Below are 19,633 nucleotides of genomic sequence, written 5' to 3'. Positions count from 1 at the left end.
TTGTCTTTTATGAAGCCAGTAACCTCAAATCAGAATTGAAAATTGGAATATCACCTGTCATGACTTAGTCATCACCTCGCCATCCTTAGCTTGGCCAGGTCAGTGTCCAGCCCATGTTTGGTAGCATGGATAACCAGGAGCGTTTCGTGATGTAACATTCTAAGTACTGCAAAGCTGCAGAGCCCTGGAGGATAGTGTTTAGCTTCTGCTAGTACCAGAAGTATATATTAGATGTTTGCTCATTGAACGATGATCAAAAAAATCGCGACTCCTCGCGGCAAACGGACTTAGGAGAGCAGCCTCTCTTTGGGTCTGGGTGTAGGGGGTGACATATTTTTCCTTCTAAGATATGAGTGGGGAACGAACTCCAGATCGTGGCCTGGCCGAAGGGCCCATAATGGCTCCATAATGCCCGGCTGTAGACACCCATTTTTGAAAGAGAGGGAAAACCTAAATCCGGCCCCCCGCGTGCGTCCCTGGCGCGACCCGCCCCGCCCAGCAGCTGCCTATTGGTTTCTATTAGCTGCCTCACGGAAGACCCACCCTCTCAAAGGAGATGGAAAATCCCAGTAGTCTAAATAACCGTAACTAACCTCACGTAATCCAGCAACCAATCACAAACAGCGGTCTTCAGCGTTGTCCAATGAGATCGGGCACGCCTCGCGGCCCGCGGAGTTTGAGTCTAGGGACGCGGAAGTAGCGTGCCAGTCCTGGAGGAGAACCGCAGATTGTGTGGAATACGGGAGGAGGCGGCCGCGCCTCCCCTGGAGTTACCCAGGCTGAGCTAGGTGCTCCAGGGCGCAGCCCCTGGTCTGTGGGGCGTCATTACCGTCTGCGTCCTGCAAGCCGAGGAGCGCGGGCTGACACGGATCCGAGCGTTCCTGGACTAGGACTAGCTAGCACACGCCCGTTTCGTCGATTGAGGATTCCAAGGCAGGGTTCTTTAAAGACCACATCTTGATGTTCAGGTGTTTGCCGAAAGGCTCAGCTTCAGAGGAAGGTGAGCGAGGCAATTATGCTGGGTTTGAAGAGACCCCGAGGAAGCTTGCGGCCAAAGCGGACAAGACCGGATGCTAGGCTCGGCCAGTTACATACTAGTTGGGTAACTAAGTTAAGTCACCTATCTGGGGTTCATTTTCCTTATCTTTAAAATGAACGAAAAGGGATGGGCTGTCCGATCTATTAGGCTCAATCATCCTATGAACTTTTAATGCAATTTAACTGATAAATTTAAGTTTCCTTTACCAGGCCTTCCCACTCCCCATTCCTCTTTTTGACTTCCTTCAAAGTATTGCTGACCAGAAGAGATTAGTTGATGGTGTGATGCGTAATGAAAGGACTCTTCCAGTTTATTTAATACAATTTATGTGATATTTATTTGTCAAGATTAATATTTTCTAAATTTCTTTTCCCGAAGGCACCAAGAAACTGGCAATGTTTTCTTGAATTTGCTTCTGTATTTACTTCATCAATGTCTCTCATACTGAATATCTTACGAGAGATGCTAGAATATTTTGGTGTTCCCATGGACCAGGTAAATGATTTTTAATGGATTCGAATGAACCTGTTGCATTTGTTCTTGGGTCTCATTTGGAAAATTATTAATATATAAACACTTAAGGCAAAATTGTTATTTCTCTTTAGGTGTAACAATGAATTTGCATTAGTATAGTTTTGAGAGTTTGAATTAAACAGATTACTAGGAAACTACCTGATTGGTAAAATGCCAACGAAAGATATAAACAAGCGAAATATAGACCTGACTTCATAGGATTACATTTATTGCATAGGTAAATTATATTTTTAACTAGTGGTTTTATTAAAGCTAACTTTAATATTTGGATATAGAATGGCAAGTTATAGCTCAAAAAATTCAGAATAAGTCGAGAGAAGATGACTTAAGTCTGAGAATTATAAACAAATCCAATTTTGTCTACTTATTGAGCCTCTACTAACTACATCTAAGACGATATGCTTTGTTCTGCAGATGATGTAGAGTAGTAATACATAGTTCTTGTATTCATGATGCTTAAAATATAATATGAGGAATAGGGAACACATAATACAAGTATAATACAAGACTGAATATAAGACAAAATAGTGGGGAGGAGTTTATGGAATAGACATCATCACTATATGGTGTAGTGAATTAGAAGAGAGTAGTAGCCAAGGATAATTCTAAGCTTTTAAACAAAAGTAAGTTAAGAATGATAGTGCCTTTCTTATAGAATAAGAAACTCAATATGAAGAATTAGTTAAGAGAGAAAAGGTGAGCCAGATGTGCTGTTAGAATATATAAATACAGATATTCTGCAGATAATGGAATAAATTATTCTGGAATGTAGAAATGAAAAGATTTGATTCAGATTAGGCGTTATCTGCATTGTTTTAATATTTAAACCCATGGACTTTGATGAATAATGGAAGATGTCATTGGATGTTATTGAAGCATTTTGAATTTCATAAATAGTGAGATTGAAGATAATGCAAACTGAGTAATAGTTGAAGATTTGATTATCATTATATTATGATGCCTTTAGGGATTTCCATAGGTGGAGAGTGGCAGCTGTGTTATAGTAGTTTGAAGAATGACTGAGGAAGGGAAGTGGCATTAGTAACATTCTTTTGAAAAGTTTGTGAGAGGAATCAAGAGAGGCCATCAACTTGAAGGGATGACAGGAACGAAGTTTTTTTTTTTTTTTTCTTTTCAGTGTTAGAGGTAACTTTGTTATGTTTGCAAGCACTAGTGATGAACCTCACAGATAGGAAAATATTTAAGATACAGATGAGAGTGATTGAGCAGTGCCCTGGAGAAGGTAGTTGGGCAGGGGATATAAATAAACAAGCCTTGAAAAGAAGACACGCCGTCAAGAGAAAAATAAAAGTGAGAGATGGTGGGGAGGTTTTGAATGAAGAGAAATGAAAATTGAAGTATGTCAAAGTATAGTCTTTAGTTTTCTCAGTAAGAGCAGAGGCAGGGCCACCGGCAGGTGATGGAATTGGTTGTGTTGGAGATTTCAGAGATTGGCAATCACTTTGGGTGACACAGTATAGAACGTAACATGTTATGAAGGGATTGCAGAATACCTGTGCAGAATACCTGTGCAGAATACCTAGCTGAAGTCAGCATGGATTTATAGTCTTTCTAAATATTATTTTGTAATTCTTTTCTCTAGCTAAGAGTAGTTTGGTAGTTTAGCCTTTAGTAATATGAGAACACATGACATCAAAAGGATGAACCATTTTTTGTGTGGCAATGAGCATATTACTGAAACAATTAGCTTGAAAATCCCTGCTTGGTAGGAAAGTTGCTAAAGTCCAAATGAGGGTTCTGGACCAGGAATAGAAGAAGGGGGTGAAATTGTAAGAATGGTGAAGATGGTCAATGGCAATGAAGGAATGAGAGAGTTCAAAGGATAGGAGTTTGTCAGGATGGAAATTGCAGAGCAAGAAAATGAAGGTACCATTCAAGTTAACCAAGAGTAGAGTAACTATGTATAATACAGAGCCTTCACTGTAGCAAAGCCTCCAGGCCTGTGTTTCTTAGCAAGAGTGCACATATGAATGATAATTCAAAGCTTTAAATATAATTTAAAGCTCAGGCCTACAGAGAGTCTAGTGTTAATTGATCTGGGATCTGTATCCTCTGTGCTGCACTGTTTAATATGGTAGCCACTGGCCAGACGTCACCTTTAATTACTTGAAATGTCTGAATTGAGATCTGCTATAGGTATAAAATATACAATAGATTTTGAAGACAGTATGAAAGAAAGGAATGTAAAATAATCTCATTAATTTTTAAAATATTGATTACATGTTGAAATGATAATATTTACATATCGAGTTAAATAAAATATACCTGGGAAATTAATTTCATCTGTCTCTACTTTTTCAAATGTGGCTACTGGATAATTTACATATATGGTTTGTATTTTATTGCTTTTCGAGCGCACCTTCTGGGGTGATTCTGGTATACCTACAGTTACAAACTACTGCCCCACAAGGCTTCAAGAGGAATATGAACACGTCTGCCTGCAAAGAGTTCCCAGTCTTAAAGGGGGCAGGAAAGAGAAAACTGCAAATAAAAGTAACATGTAATTTTGTGTCCTAATGTATTTTAGTTCTTTAAACCAGAACTAGTTTAGGAATTCAGAGCTAGGAAGTTCATAAGAGCAGAAATAATCAAATTTGTAGAGGCATGTGAATCTGACATTAAAAGACGGAAGAAAAGTGAACTCGTGCTAGGGCTGGGCTTAGATCAGGGCCCTGTGAGCACATAGGTGAATGTTTGGCAGTTAAGATAATATTAGCTTAGTTTTTGAGACAATGAGGAAAACATGTTCTTGTTAATAGATAGTGGAAAATTAAGTTGGTAGGGCCAAGTGGCAAAAGACCTTTATGGATGGTTGCAGAATGAATACAGAATGCATGGAGTATGTGATGGAGCTGGCAGCATTGTGAGGCATCCACACAGCTGTTTGGATGTGATGAGATCAATTCATATCCCTAACCATTTAAAACTAGAGCAATAGCAGGATGTTGTGCAGAAGGATTCTATGGGATGATGACTTCCAGATCTTTCTCTCTAGCCCCATTTTTTTCTCAACTAGTCCTACGGCTTCTGTTTTTAACCTATTTTATGTAGTCTTTGTGACGATTCCCAAATCCATCTTTCTAATCCCAGTTTTTCTCCACTGAGTTCTGGAACTGTGTGCCCATCTGCTTAATGGCTATATACACAAAGATGCTAATAGGATGCTACCTAGATCTTTTGTGCATAATAAACTTTGTCCTTATTCTAGGTTCCTAGGAAAAATGAAAAGTCCAATTTTTAACACTTTTTAAAGAGAGAAAATGCTTTATGTTAAGATCTCTGCCAAAAGAATAAATATATGTCATATTTTGGGGGTGGTTCCTGTGGGAATAATTTATACCTATATGGGAAGCCCAAGCCAAAGAACAAAATATTTTAGTAGCACATTTCATTTCTATTATTGTTCCAAGAACTGACTTTCAGCAGGTATGTTCCACTCTAAGAACTCAATTGTTTAGGACCTGATTCATTCATTCCCCTCTTTATCTTTCCTTTAAAGGAAATTACATGAGAATACTCTGTTACCTCATTGCTCAAGAGATTAAAATTGTCAATTTTTGACTGAGCCAAAAGATGGTATTTTTAGCTGGGAGGAGGGGAAGCAATTTTTCTGAATAAAGTTCCCCAAGGTATTAACAGAAATAGAACAAAATGTATTCGTGGTGCTTTCTTAAAAGGTCCCTCTTCCTGCAATGTGTATCTGTTCATTCCATCTTGTTTTCTTTAAAGACAAATGTTAAGTTTGATTCTTTGAAGAAAATGCTTTCAGTACACAATTTTATATTTTCTTTTTAAAATTAAATTATTTAATTGCATCTTTTACATTTTTTTCATCGATATATAAATATGCTTAATAGAGTAATTTAACACAATGCATTATGTTAAATAGGTTTTGCAGATTTGGAAAAATAAAGACTATGGATCAACTCGGAGTATTGTTCGTATTATTGGGAAAATTCTTCCTTTAGACCCTTGTCCCAGGCCTAATTTCGAGGTAAGTCAGTTGATATACATTGTTTAACCACTATGTATAAAATAATCATAGGTACTTCTTGGGATATTGGGTATAATGAAGGAAGAAATATTTCCTGCAAGCCAAAAATCTTTAGTTTATTCCCAGAAATACGTAATTTGACGTGTTTTTGTATTTAGTTCTTTAAAAAATTGCATTCAAAGATGAGCAGGTACAAAACAATACACGAGTAGCTTTTGTTATTCTTGTAGTTTGTGCTTTATGATACATAAAGTTAAGAGGGAGAGAGAATGTTGCTACATGTTTAGACTTTAGAATAATATTTTCCTCAGTATTTTTTCTTGCTGAAAGGTGCATGTTTTTTTCTATCGAGTATCCTTTTCCTTTTCTCTCTTGGGTTTTTAACTTATTTAATATCCGTGGGCATGTATATATCTTCCCCCACCTCCCTTCAGAGCTCTGACTTTTACCCCCCTTTTTTTCCTTTAGTTGATCCCACTCTTGAACTCTGTAGACTCTGGTAACTGTGGATATGTAGTTCCATCTTTCGCTGATATTTTGTGTGTGGCAAATGATGAAGAAGCCAGTTATCTCAGATTTCGGTAATTTTATACACTTATCTTGGAAAGTGGGGTATGGGCCGTAATCTGAATTCTTGGACATGTGTAAGTTTGTTTAGACAAATTGAGCCTTTCTGTTTTGTCTCTACCGCGCTGGGTCCTACTTATATTTTCCTAATAAGGATGACTGATGGTTTCTCATTTTTAGCCAGTTTTTCTTAATGAACATTTAAACCTAACACCAGGCCTAGGAAAGAATGATATTAAAAGGATATCAGAATCACTATGTTTATTTTATGAGCTATGTCCTGTACTAGATACTAGATTTATATATTTAGCCAAAATTTATATAATTCTTACAGGCATATTTCAAAATTTGGATGTGTTTCTCCTAGGGAGTGCTCAATTATGTGTTAGTCTATTCAGATACAGGCTATAAGCACAACAAGGGTCAATTATTCACATATTATGGCTAAATTTACTATATATCAAATTGGTTTATCAATTTTCGAGAAATTAGAATACCATAAATTTACCCTTAACATTACACTGAATATAAGGCCTTTCAGTACAGTGTATTAAAAATAGGTAGATGTTCTAAATAATTCAACTTTATTTTTAAATAAATAAACTTGTACGATGTTTAAAGAGAATAGGAAGAACAGTTACAGGGTAATGATTTTTATTTAACAATCTTAAAGCAAGGTTTGTTCCTTCATTCACTGACGGACCCTTACTGGTTTCCTATTAAAGGCTACATTGTGTTCTATGTATAGAGACTACAAAGTTACATAAGATGTGTTTGTCCTCAGTGAGTCTAGAGACCGGCATGGGATGAAGAGAGCTATTCTGATTTTGTTTTGGTGTGTTTATTTCTCTTTGACTGAAATAATCTATTCCTCTTGGAAAATTTTCCTCCCTCCCTTCCCTCCTCCATCCCTCTCTTCTCCCTTTCTCGCCCCATTTCTTCCTTCCTTCCACCCACAGAAATGGCATATGGAAAAATGAAGAAGAGGAAAAAAGTTTATTTTCTCATCCTTTGCAACTAGTTTGGGATCCATCGTCACCTGTTGTAAAACATAACAAACCACTGGAAAATGATCCACCTGTAAATGAAGCTGCAATTAAAAAAATTGCTGCCCTTGAAGATGAACTAACTTTTCTTCGCTCTCAAATTGCTGCAATTGTAAAAATGCAGGAACTAAAAAATAGCATCAATTCGAGTAAGTAACATTGGATTTTTGTTTCAGGTAGATGATATTTGTCTTGTATTTAAGTCAGTATAGTCCTGAATAAGAATGCTTGTCATTTGTATATCTTGTGAATGACATTAAATAAAAAAGGATGTTGGACATAAAAAATTGATGTTTATTTAGTGTAAGTTAAGACACATTGGTATTGAGGGAGGTGGCTTTGTTTTAAAGAAGAGCTAGCTGTACTGCAGAAGATTGTACTTTTGTATTCAAAAGCCTGTTTTCTAAGTAAACTTTTCTAACTTTTCAGAAGAGCATGGGAAATTTAAGAGGAAGAATACACTAATTTGAAAGAAGAGTGTAGGTTTGAAGCTTCACGAGTTTGTAGTTTGAACTTACTACTGCTATTCTTCCACCAAGTTAGGCGAATAATGTTTTTCAGGTGATCCTTTTCTAAATTTTTAGAGACATAACTTGCTTTAATCTGTACACACACACATTATACACACACACACACATACATATATATACATATACATATATGTATACAATCTATGTACACACATATATAATTTATATGTAACAATATTGACATGTAAATTCTGTTATAAATATAATTTATAAAAATACGTAAATAATATATAGCTATTATATAATGTGCACTAACAGTAAAAATGAGATAGAAATGCTTTTTTTTTTTTTTTGCATTCGTGTGACACATAGCCTTTTAGGAGCAAATCTGTTGTGACTGAGGTGGGATATGTTCCAAGACCTCCAAGTGGATGCCTGAAACCATGGATAGCACTGAACCCTATGTGTACTGTGCTTTTTCCTGTGCATACACACCTCTGCACTTAAAGGAAGGGTGTCGTGGCTTCTTGGCATATCTAAATTGCCAGCATCACTACTATTATGCTTGGGAGCCATTGTTAAGTAAAGTAAGGGTCACTGAACACAAGTACTGTGGCTCCAGAAGAGCCGATGTGATAACCTAGGTGGCTACGGAGTAGCTGATGGGTGGAGAGTGAGTGTGTGCAGTGCGGAGACACTTGACACGGGGGATTTTCTCCCCCAACCCCTGCCCCGGGTGGAGCAGAGCGGGACAGGGGGAGATTTCATCGTGCTGCTCAGAATGGCACACAATTTACATCACAAATTGTTCATTTCTGGAATTTCCATTTGAGATTTTTGGACCGAGGTTAGCTGTGGATAACAAACCATGGAAACTGCGGATAAATAGGGACTACTCCGTACTCGTCTGAGGCTCCTGGCTAGAAAATATATGTTCGGATGTTTCTATAATGTCATCATAGAACGAATTTACCATTCTCACTGTTTCTCACTACAAGTTGTTGATCAAGGTTTAGGTTTTTAAAATAGAGGTTGAAATTCAGATTATATGTGAATTGTTAAAAAGTACTTTTTATTTTCTTTTTGGAATACATCTTCCCTTTCCCACTTTTTAAGGACCTACACAGAGAATCCTAATTGGATTACAAGTACATTTACTATTTGGCTTGACTCTTAAAAGAAGTTACGAAGCAGATGGGATTGCTTCTGAGCTATATCGTTATTTTAGTAGCATTGCAGAAATCGTTCCTGTTTCGGTTTAAATTAGTGCTATGTGTTACGTTAAAGAGGATTTTTATATGATTTTTCAACACTACTTTGTTTTTAGGCTCCTTCGACTTGAATGATGAGCCTAGTGGTTTGGGACAAATGCCATCGTCAAGGACTGCTCAACTGAGTGTCGAACCAGATCCATTTTCAAGTTCAGTGCTTCCTTATCCTCCTCCACCGCCACCACTGCCCCCTCAGTTGTCTTCTCTACAGCCTCCGTGTTCTCCTCTTGTACAGCTAGGATCAAATAATATTTGTGACTCAGATAATTCAGCAACTGAAATGAGAAAACAGCCCCCAGGGGCTAGTAAGGCCAGTTATAGTCGTCATTCAAAAAACCAGAAAAACAAAGATGTTCCAAACATGTTGGATGTTCTAAAGGACATGAATAAGATTAAACTTCGTGCTGTTGAACGGTATGTTGTCATAATTTGAGAAATTAACCAAAATTTTATCATTGATTTTAAAAATTTTATTAAAGTAAATATTACATGTACCCTCTTTTAGTCTTCTTCGCCCCAAATTTCCTTCCCAGAGAGAATCATTTCTAATTTTTTTACTCTTCTAGTGTATTATCTCCATATTTTTGAAACAACATACTTCTTTTGCTATTTCTTGATATGCTTATTTACATTTGCTCCCCATTGTTTAAGATTAGGAATATATTCTTAGACATTCTACCCTCACACACATGTGTACACATATACTTCATAACAGTAAACACTTTATAGGTAAGCCATTTTATATACCATGATTACATCATATTTGTTGAACGATTTTATTTTGTGTCGGAGTTAATAATTGCCGTTCTGGGTTTCGTTTCTTTTCCTTTTTTCTTTTTTTAATTCTCCTCCCAGAGCCCTCTGTCCTGCTGCAGTCTCACTCGTTGCCGCTAAGCCCACCGCGTCGTCTTTCTAAGGATTTCCTTCGTGGGCATTCTTTTACCCATTCTCCTGTGTTGCATCACCTGCTTCCTGGGTGTCATGTTATTATAGCTTCTTGAGAAAGAGCGCATATGAAGTAGATTATTTTAAGACCTTGCCTATCTGAAAATGTTATTATTTTATTCTCACACTTAATTAGTAGTTTGGCTGGGAGTGTAATAGGCAGAAAAAAAAATTTCTCAACAATTTGAAGACATCGTTCCATTGATTCCTAGCTTCCAGTGTTCCTCTTGAGAAGTTGATGTCAATCTAAATCCTGGTATGAAACCCACTTCTTTATTCTTGAAGCATTCAAGACCTCTTTAGTCTAGATATTCTGAAATTGTATGATAATGTGCCCTAGAGAGTTCTTTTTTTTATTTCTTATGCTGGACACTTGTGGACTCAGTCAATCTAGAGTTTTAGGCTCTTTGTTTTTGGAAATCTCCTATAAGCATTTATCTGATAATTTTCTCCCATTCTTTTCCTCTGTTTACCTGGAACTCCTTTAGAAGTTTGGATGCCAGAATTATTCCACTTAATCTTCATATCTTTCCTTTTACTATTTTCTTTCTCTTGCTTTTTTATTATAATTTCTAAGAAAATTCCTTAATTTACTGTAATTTCAGCTCTGATTGCATTTTTACCTGTCATATTTTTAATTCGCAAGAGCTATTTTTTTCTCTGAATGCTCCTTTTCTTGTACCTTCTTGCTTTTGTCATATTTCACTGAAGGTATTAATTATACTTTTAAGTTTTCTTTTGCTCTTGAATTACTGTATCTTTCCTGAGTTCCTTTTTCTTCTTGTTGATTTTAGTTTCTAGCTGTAGTTTTGGAGCCTTAAGTATCTAGTGATTCTTGGCTATACATTTGTGTTTAAAAGTGAGACAATGAAAATCTGATTGAAGGTGTTTTGTGTGAGGTGGACTATCAACTGGTGAGCTTTACAATTTGGTGATTGGGTAGATAACCTGACCATTTTGTTGGCCGGATCCCATATTTCAGTAGATGTATGTATTTTCCTTGGGGCTACAGTTTTCCTAGAAAGTTCCTCAGTCTCCTTCTAGGTCAGGAGAGATGAGAATTGGACAGGGAGTGCAAGCCATGTAGTTTGAGGGTTGAGTGGGGAAGGAAAATAAGGAAGGAATGTATCATTCAGTATGTAGACTTTTTCTTAATCTCTCTTTTCAGGAAGGCAGATCACCCCTCCCCCTTCATTTTCATTAGCATTTCCAGGTGTCAACATTTTATTTCATTTCGTATCTACTCTTTCCTCTTGTAATCTCTTTGTGGGTATACATCTTTTTTAATTTTTTACTCTCCTTTTAGTAGGATTTCACAGAGATCTGCCATGTTCACCTGGAAATTTCACCATGGTGAGGTTTCTGGTGAGAAAATAAATGCATTTTCTGCATCATAGTGTTAGCACAGACAGGTCACTTCATTAATAACGAGGCTGTAATTTAATCCTTGTATGAGGCAGCTAGGATAGAGAAAAATCTTAAAGCTATATGTACACACTTGATCCCAGCTAGCTTGCTTACTGGTATCACTGCACCCAGACAGTGTGAAGTGGGGACTCTGACAGTTACCATCATGGGCGACACAAGTCAGGCCAGCAGAATACCTTCCCTGTTTCTGCGATTAATCTCGCATTATACATTACTGCGAAATCGGATGAGATCTCCCACATCTTTACATCTGCAGATTTACTGCCCATGTTCTCTGCCTTCCTTCTTGTTACTGTGAATGGAGAAGTGTTGTCCTTCTTTGTGTCCAGGTCTCCCCATGGTCACTGGCTCCCTTTCTCTCTTCTCAAGATTTCACTTACAGATATTTCTTCTGTCTTCTGCATCATCCAATTTTCCTTTTTTATCCTTCTCCTCACATCTGAGTATCCATCTTCAAAACATGTTTACCCCCAGCTATTATTAATTCTCTGTTCCCCTTTCTGTTGGAAATTCTAGATGCCATCTCTAGTTTGTTTCAGTTTCTCACTGCCTTCTACCCACTGCAATACGGTGTCTGTCCCCATCACTCTAGTGAAAACTGCTCCTGTCAAGGTCACCAGTGGCTCCACGTTGTCAAACGTCATTGCTCCTCTTGACCTCTTGGTAGCATTTGTTATAGTCCGTGGTTTCCTTCTTGGTACGCTTTCTTCACTTGGCTTCAAGGAAGTCAGCGTGGTTTTCCTCTTCCCTCATCGTCCACTTCTTCCCACTCTTTTGCTTCTTCCTCCTCTGGGCCTGATCTCTAAATGTTGGCATGTCCAAGGCTCAGATCTCTGTCCCCTTTTCTTCTCCATCCACATTGTTTCCTTTGTTGATCTCATCCAGTCCGATGGCTTTACCAGCTGTATGAGAATGACTCCTATATTTATTTTTCTGTCCCCGACTTCTCCTCTGAGCCCCATGCTTACTTGACAAAATTTCTACTTGACATCGTCACGTTACTGTCTCACAGGTGTCTTAGGCTTCACGTCTCCAAAGCAACTCTTCCTCCCTACCTGTTCCCTTCGTCCACCTTGAAAACCTGTTCTTCCCCAGACCTTTTGCATATCAGGAAATGGTAACGCTATCACCTGGATGCTCAGTCCAAACATCTAGGAATCCTTGTTTTTTCTTTTCCTTTCTGTTCCATATTCTTTCCATCAGCATATAGCTTAAATTTGTACACCCTCATGAACCAACTGCCATCTCACCCTCTGTATCTGGCTTGGATCCCTGCAGTAGCCTCCTAACTGGTCTCTCTCTTTTCATTCTTGACTCCTTGTCTTTTCTCCGTGGAGTAACCAGAGTCATCCTTTAAAAATTGAAGTCAGATAATGCCATTCCCTGCTTAAGACCTCTGATGGTTTTCCATATGCTTAGACTAGAACACAGACCCCTTGCCGTGTGGCCCGTAACCCCCTCCAATATCTAGCCAGCCCTTGCTTTTCTCTCTGACTTCATGTCCTGCTTCTGTGGTACTCCCCGCATTCCAGCTGCACCTGGTTTTCCTATTGTCTTTTCTCACACGTGCCAAGCAAGCTCCTTTCTGATGCATCCACCGGGTGTTTCCGTTAAAACTGACTCCTTGGCATTTCCTTAAAGAGGATGTCATCTCCTTAATGACGCTTCTCCTGATCACCTCACCTAAAGTTCTTTTGTCCTTGTTGCTCTCATGTCACCCGTTTTTATTCGCAGCACTTATCACACTATCCACAGTGATCTCGTTTCTTGTTCACTGAGGATCTGCCACCAGAGTGTCCCACGGGAGCAGCATACTGCTGTACCCTCGAAGTACAAAATGGAGCCTGGTGTAATACTAGGCTTTAAGTGAAGAACGAATGAACAATTAGGCGAATGGTTTTCTTTTCATGAACTCTGTAGTCTTCTTAAAAGTTCTTAAGTGTTTCTTTTAAGTTTTCCATTGAAAAATTAGATAATTCAAAATAAAGATCTTCAGCATAGAGGTATTTGATAAATCCTAGGCTATAACAAGGTTGTGTTAGGGCCCCGCTTGGTTCTTGGTTTTCTGATTCCTATTACATTCATTTATGGTAAAAAAAATTTCAATCTCCTGAAGACTAATTAGATTGTAATATATTATGCTCGTATTTCTGCTATGTTTGTTGTCAAGAAGCTTAAACTATACAAAGTTATTAATTTATTGAATTTTTTTAAAAAACAGATCACCTGGAGGCAGACCCATTCATAAGAGGAAAAGACAGGATTCAGATTGGGATCCAGTGTCTTTAATATCCCAGGCACTTAAGCAGAAATTTGCATTTCAAGAAGACGATTCCTTTGAGAAAGAAAATAGGTCTTGGGAGTCTTCTCCATTTTCCAGTCCAGAAAATTCAAGGGTGAGCTCTAGTAATATACAGTTAATTTTTCAGTTTTTCTAAAGTGTATTGTTCATGACATATCTTGGCCTTCAGGCTCTCTCGAAGTTATTATGCAGAATGGGCTATACAATTATTTATTGATGCTGCTAATGTATCCGTTGTTTTTCTTAACTTTTACATGCTCATTTTAGCTTTTAGCCTTCTGTGAAGTTTTTTGAAATAAAATACTTGTTTTGAAAAATACTGTGTATAAGTTTATTATAATGGTTCATGCTGGACAGGTGCTCACTTGACGCTGCTGTCTGCAGTATGTACTGAGTACCTGAAGCTTTGAGGGGAGCAGAGAAAAATGGTTTGATAGATTCTACCTAACCATAGTTACATGTGAATACTCCAGTATTTTTCTCAAATATATACTTCGGATTATTTAGTTAAATAGAATGTTAATTATGCTTTTAAAAGAGCAAATGGGATCATAAATTGTCTTCAATAACAATGCTTTTTGGTTGCTCAGTAGCGACCAAATTGTATTTCACACATCGTATTTCAAACACTTGACCATTAAGCTTGTGCCCCACTCACATTCTCTTTAATTTAGTCATAATTCACATTTTGGGGGTGGTTTTCCCATTTCATAACTTGGTTGAGGTAGCACATGAGAATAAGCCTTGGTGACGAGAGGACCGTGAAAGGAGGATGGCGTCCGCGGGCAGGCGGATACCCTTGAGGAGTGGCAGCCATCGGCAGAGGAGGAGCAGGAGGGGAGGGGAGAACTAAGAAGCAGGTAGCATCTCAGAGAGCATGGCAGCGGGGGAAGGTGATCATCTTCATGTTCCAGCATGTGTGGTCTCTGAGTTCTTAGTGTGTGTGTGTACAATATCTGATATATATCATGTTCACTCAGATAATTTATTCTTGACGAAGACAAAAAAGTATATAGTTGAGAACTATAATAGTAAAAATGCACGTGTCTAAAAATAAATGCTTAATATTTGCATAGAAACTTGTAACTTGCCAAGTACTTTTTTACTCAACCCATTTAATCTTCACAACAATATCTTAAAAAAAAAAAAAAAACACGAAAAACTGTGGGGCCAATGTTACCTGTTTTACGCACAAGGAAAACGAGCCACCTAGTGCTTAAGTGATCTCTCCTAATCCCACAGAGCAGTGACCAGAACTTGGCTTATTAAAATTCTAGGGTGTTTGAAAATCACCAAAGAAATTCACTTGGGTGGAACGTACCATTTCCCAGTGATAGTGGATCATGAGATTTTACAGGGTCGTCTTACACAGTTCACTGTTCTTAGCATTTTCTCTCTAACCAACTACAAGCATCTTAGAGAAAGAACATCTCTTTTTGTTGTATATTTTCAGGCACAGTACCTGATACATAGCCCAAATAACTATTTATTGTTGAATGAATTAAACCTCTGGAGGTCAACTGTTGCTTGTGCTGCCATTTTTTTTTTACATTAATTAATTTTTACATAATTTCTGTGTTAAATATTTGCTTTATTTCAGTTTGGATATCACATTTCACAGTCAGAAGGACAGTGAACTAAAGGAAGGACTGGCAAACAAAGGGTATGACCAAGGTGTGAACAACGTGGTGTCTACACTGAAAAGATTGCAGAAATATGCCAGCATGTCTCTTACTACGTGTTAATCTTCTGTTAATGAAGTTAAATGAGGTCTGTGCACTGGGATATGAGTGCAGAGCAGAGGTCTGAAGAGTCTTGACTCTTAAGAATACCTGTCTCTGATTTTGGAAGATCCAGCAGTTAATTGGTTACTGATGATAGCGAGGTATATTAATTTTTTTCATGTATGTTAATGTTATTAATAGCTGAATATACACTTCGAATGATTTTCCTAAGAGCTAAATAGTAAACGACTTGATGTTTCTCATTGAGAACAGCAGGGTCTCACTGTAAGGTAACAGAAAGCATTTTAATGGATTAAGAAATTAATGTAAGATAAGTCGGTATTGTACTACCTAGCAAATGACAGCTGGTATTTTTGAGTTTTTCAAACCAATTTCTTAAAGCAATTATGGCTTTCTAATTTAAGAACCTTTGAGTCTTAAAAACTGGTATTGGTTTATTGGGCTTCCAGGACCTTGGAAGTTTTCAAAGAATGTAATTTTTTAAATTAAGATATCCATAGTTTTAATTATATAGGTTGAGCCTCCTAAAAATTCTCGAGGTGATAAAGAGTTATTCTTAGAAACTGATTTGTCGAATGTTAGTATTTAAAGAATCTTCTTCCTAAGTTTTGCCTATATTTGCTGTGTAAATATGTATATCTATGATTTTTATTTTCTTTGTTCCTTATTATAGTTACATTCTGTTGCTTTGTAAATAGAATGTAAAATAAATGTGCCTGTTTAACTTGGTTGTGTTTTGTAGCAGTTCAAATTCATTTATTTCATTTTACTACTTTGTTCCTAAAGTCTGAACTTCTTTTGAAAGAGAGTTCTCTAGGTAGAGTTTCTTGGGTAATACAAATGAAACGCACAGTTTGGAGTAGCTATTTTGTCCCATATACTAGAGCCATATGGGAATTTATGTTTCTCTAGACCCTTCAGCCTGTGCAGCAGCTGGTGTGGTGGGGGCAGTTAGGTTCCATCTGGATGCTGAAGACTTTTGCTAGGCTCTTCTTTCAGAGAAGCCCAGTTTGCCCAGTTTTCTTGTTACTGTGGTAGAGAGTTGGTTGCCTGGCCCCATCCATTTCCAGCCCTTTTCACTGGCCACCTTCCAGTGAGCTATCTTATGCAGCTAGCTGTCTTACGACCATGAAGGGTAGACTTCAGATCTCAGAAATGTGAACCCTGACATTGCTGGACTGTTGAACCAACACCAGCAAAAGCTGTGCCCAGACTTTTTGTTACATGAGAAAGATGGGCCGAAAGCATTGATGATACAGCAGGTACGGCAGGGTAGCTTCGCCTGCTATTCCTTCCGTGCAGCTTTGTGATGGTTCTGCCCCTCCCACACATTTCCTCACTCAGCCTTTTCTCCTCTCTCATTGTCCTTGTAATCAGAGTTTATTTTCCCCCCTGAAGTAACTGCTCTTTTATCTCCCAAGGTAGCCTTGCATTTTCAGCTTTCTTATCCAAAAGTGCATAATGAATAACCTGTCCCCAACAACCCCATACCTTGGGAAGATGCCATCCTCTGCTACGTGAAGTGTATTTCTTCAGACACCCTGATTTTTTTGGGGGGGCAGGGGCTGGGGGCTTATCTGTTCTACTTCAGAATGAATTTCCTGCCTGTGCAAAGCACAATTCAGCCCCATGAAGCACTGGGATTGAGTTGACCCTGGGCTCACCTCCGCTGAGAAATATGACTTCTGGTGTCCTGGGAGACGTGAGCACATGCCCTGAAATCTCCCTTCAGCGGCCCTGGAATGGCCCGACCTTGATCTTGGTTCCTGGTGACTGCTGTGTTTTCTGTAGAGTTCCTCAGGGTTAGGGATTCAGGGTAGGCCTTCATCATGGCTCTAAACATGAATTATCTAACACCTCAATATTTTTAAAATCATACTTGATTGCATTTTAGACTTACCAAACATACTGTGAATGTTTCCACAGAGGTTTTAAAACCAGGTTGCATTCTCCTTCCCAACTGGTTGTTAGTTAATCCATATAAACGGATTGAGGTATTTGAGCAACAGCATTTAATAAAGCATGCTAATACTATTTTATGTTTGGAAAGTGAAAAAAAAAATTGGTTTATAGAATAGCCTGCTGGAAATTAATGCTTTGCAAAATCTTGGCTGGCTGAGACATACAGATGATGACAGCCGCGGTTGTCAAGGCAGCGAAGAAGAGAGACTTCCTAGGCGTGTGGAACAGAGTCTGTAGCACCCCGAACTGAAAACAGTGGCGTGAGGCTGTTATGGGAAAGGGATAGCAAAAGGCCTTGCTTTTACAGTGAGAATATATTTATGCTTTCATTATGAAATTTAAATAGAAATCAGGTTGGGGAAGCAGCAGCCATTTTATACGGTAGCAATGGGGAAAAGATTTTAAATAGTTTTTGCTGGATATTAAGCACAGACTTGCCTTAGGTTGGAGGGGTTAAGTATGCAATTGGATTTGTTTTAAATTGAAACAAGAAAAGCACCATCGCCAAAAAACGGGTCAAGAGGAATGAAACGTGGGGGTTTTATGAGAAAAGGGCTATCGCAGGTGGGCACTGGGAAGCGGCCTCTGAGGGATTAATGTGCAGGAAGGCCACCTGAGTGTGTTCTCAGGATAATTTCCTGCAAGGGAAGGAAGCAGGACTGAATGAGAGGGAAGCTGGGCTGTGATGTGGTCTCAACAAGGGCTCTGGCTGATTCCCGAAATTAGCGGTCCCCAACTTTATGGCACCAGGGACCAGTGCTCCTGTGAGAATCTAATGCTTGATGATCTGAGGTGGAGCTGAGACCGTGATGCCAGTGCTGGGGAGCGGCTGCAAATACAGGTGAAGCTTTGCTTGCTTGTCCACCGCTCACCCGCTGTATAGCCCGGTTTCTAACAGGCCATGGACTGGTAATGGTCCACGGCCTAGGGCTTGGGGATGCCTGCACTAGGGACCTCTGAAGCTGGAATTAGCCCTTCAGAATTGTCTGCCATTGTACTGATGGTGCTGGGTCTTTATTTCTTCTCATTGACCACATGTTGGGAAGGGGATATGGCCTTGAGTAAAGCAGCCTTCTTCAGCCAAGGACAGTTTCCACAGAGGTTTGTCAGTTCTAAAGATGGATCACAGCGGTGTGTCACGGTTCATTACAAGGGACATGGGTACCCAAAATGATGCAGAGCCAGTCTGCCTTACATCAGAATTCCTAGTACTGGCTGCTTTGTCACTGACCAAGCCAGTCCTTGGTCAATGTACTTATTTTCTCGAAAATATTTGCATTTTAAAAATTGGAGGTGGGGGAAGGGTAGGGAAGCTTTCCTGCCTCCAAAGATCTATCCACCTCCAGACCACCTCTAGGTTTCTGTGTGGGTAATCTATGGTTGGTCGGTCACAGCTTTGTCCTTTTCTCTTCATGGAAAAGTCTTTATATTTATAAGGTCTTGGAAGCATTAAGCGGTTATCTCATCGTGTGGCTTTGGGGACCAGTGGAAAAAGTGCTGGAAATGTGCCAGGGGAACTGAGTTACTCCTCTGAGCCCAGAGGAGGAGGCCAGGTGGAGTGCATCCCGAGATCCCACGTACAGCATCAAAATTCTGTGACTTACATAGTTGGGTGGAAAGCGATCTAATCATAACTCAACTTGGTTGCCATTTCGGTTTCTGTGCTCTGTGCCAAATGTTCTCTCTGAGGAGCTGTGGTCTTGGACAGTGGTCTGTGGGTCCCTGAGAACTCCTGTTTCACCGTACTTGGGAATGGGCTGTAACTTACAGCCCATTTAGCTCTCATTTTTAATGGCACTTATTATATGTCAGCTCCTGTTCTTAGTGCTTTCCATATACTGACTCTTTTAATCTTCATAATAACACTAGGCACTACTGTGTTCCTTATTTCGTGGATGAAATTGTAGAGAGCCTAAGTAACCTTCCCAATTTTTCACAGCTGGTAAGTGGCAGCTGGGATTTGAACCCAGGTAAATGAATTCTCAAACACTTATTTTTAACCTTAGGTAACACTGCTCAGCTTATAAATCTGTTTACTTATTTGTTTAGTAATTTAAATAGAAAGTATTTAAGGCAGTATACAAGGATATGTAAAGCACTGTAAAATAGGAAACGTCAAGGAAAAAACCTTCAGGCTGCAGTTTTTCATATTCGCCACAAGAGGGAAGTATAGCACCAGGGAGCACCTAGACAGATGTTAAAATGCCTAACCTGTTACCACATTTGGATATCACATTTTTAGGAGTTACAGAGGTTAGATTTAGTCTTATTTGCAAAAGCAACTTATTTTAAACAATAATCATGGATTA

General features: G+C 38.7%; 1 protein-coding gene across 1 annotated transcript; it reads left to right on the top strand.

Annotated features, from left to right (window-relative positions):
• Positions 1-693: 693 nt before the first annotated feature.
• MTFR2 (mitochondrial fission regulator 2) lies at positions 694-16,092 on the top strand. The gene is made up of 8 exons (XM_016165849.2): positions 694-1,102; positions 1,418-1,534; positions 5,484-5,588; positions 6,057-6,169; positions 7,115-7,350; positions 8,999-9,356; positions 13,537-13,711; positions 15,218-16,092. The coding sequence occupies exons 1-8, from the start codon at positions 1,016-1,018 to the stop codon at positions 15,251-15,253; spliced, it is 1,227 nt and encodes a 408-aa protein (XP_016021335.2). The 5' UTR covers positions 694-1,015; the 3' UTR covers positions 15,254-16,092.
• The last annotated feature ends 3,541 nt before the right edge of the window (positions 16,093-19,633 follow it).

The sequence above is a fragment of the Rousettus aegyptiacus genome, unplaced genomic scaffold (genome assembly GCF_014176215.1).
Source record: "Rousettus aegyptiacus isolate mRouAeg1 unplaced genomic scaffold, mRouAeg1.p scaffold_m13_p_1, whole genome shotgun sequence".
In the NCBI taxonomy this organism is placed as follows: domain Eukaryota; kingdom Metazoa; phylum Chordata; class Mammalia; order Chiroptera; family Pteropodidae; genus Rousettus; species Rousettus aegyptiacus.
The sequence above is the reverse complement of the archived record's forward strand: the minus strand, read 5'-3'. Positions and strand labels throughout refer to the sequence as shown.

Bases quoted from the DNA above. Each gene is read 5' to 3' on its own strand.
- MTFR2 (XM_016165849.2), top strand. From the start codon at position 1,016: ATGCTGGGTTTGAAGAGACCCCGAGGAAGCTTGCGGCCAAAGCGGACA. The intron at 5,589-6,056 runs GTAAGTCAGTTG...TTTTTCCTTTAG, and splicing joins GTCCCAGGCCTAATTTCGAG to TTGATCCCACTCTTGAACTC. The intron at 7,351-8,998 runs GTAAGTAACATT...CTTTGTTTTTAG, and splicing joins AAAAAATAGCATCAATTCGA to GCTCCTTCGACTTGAATGAT.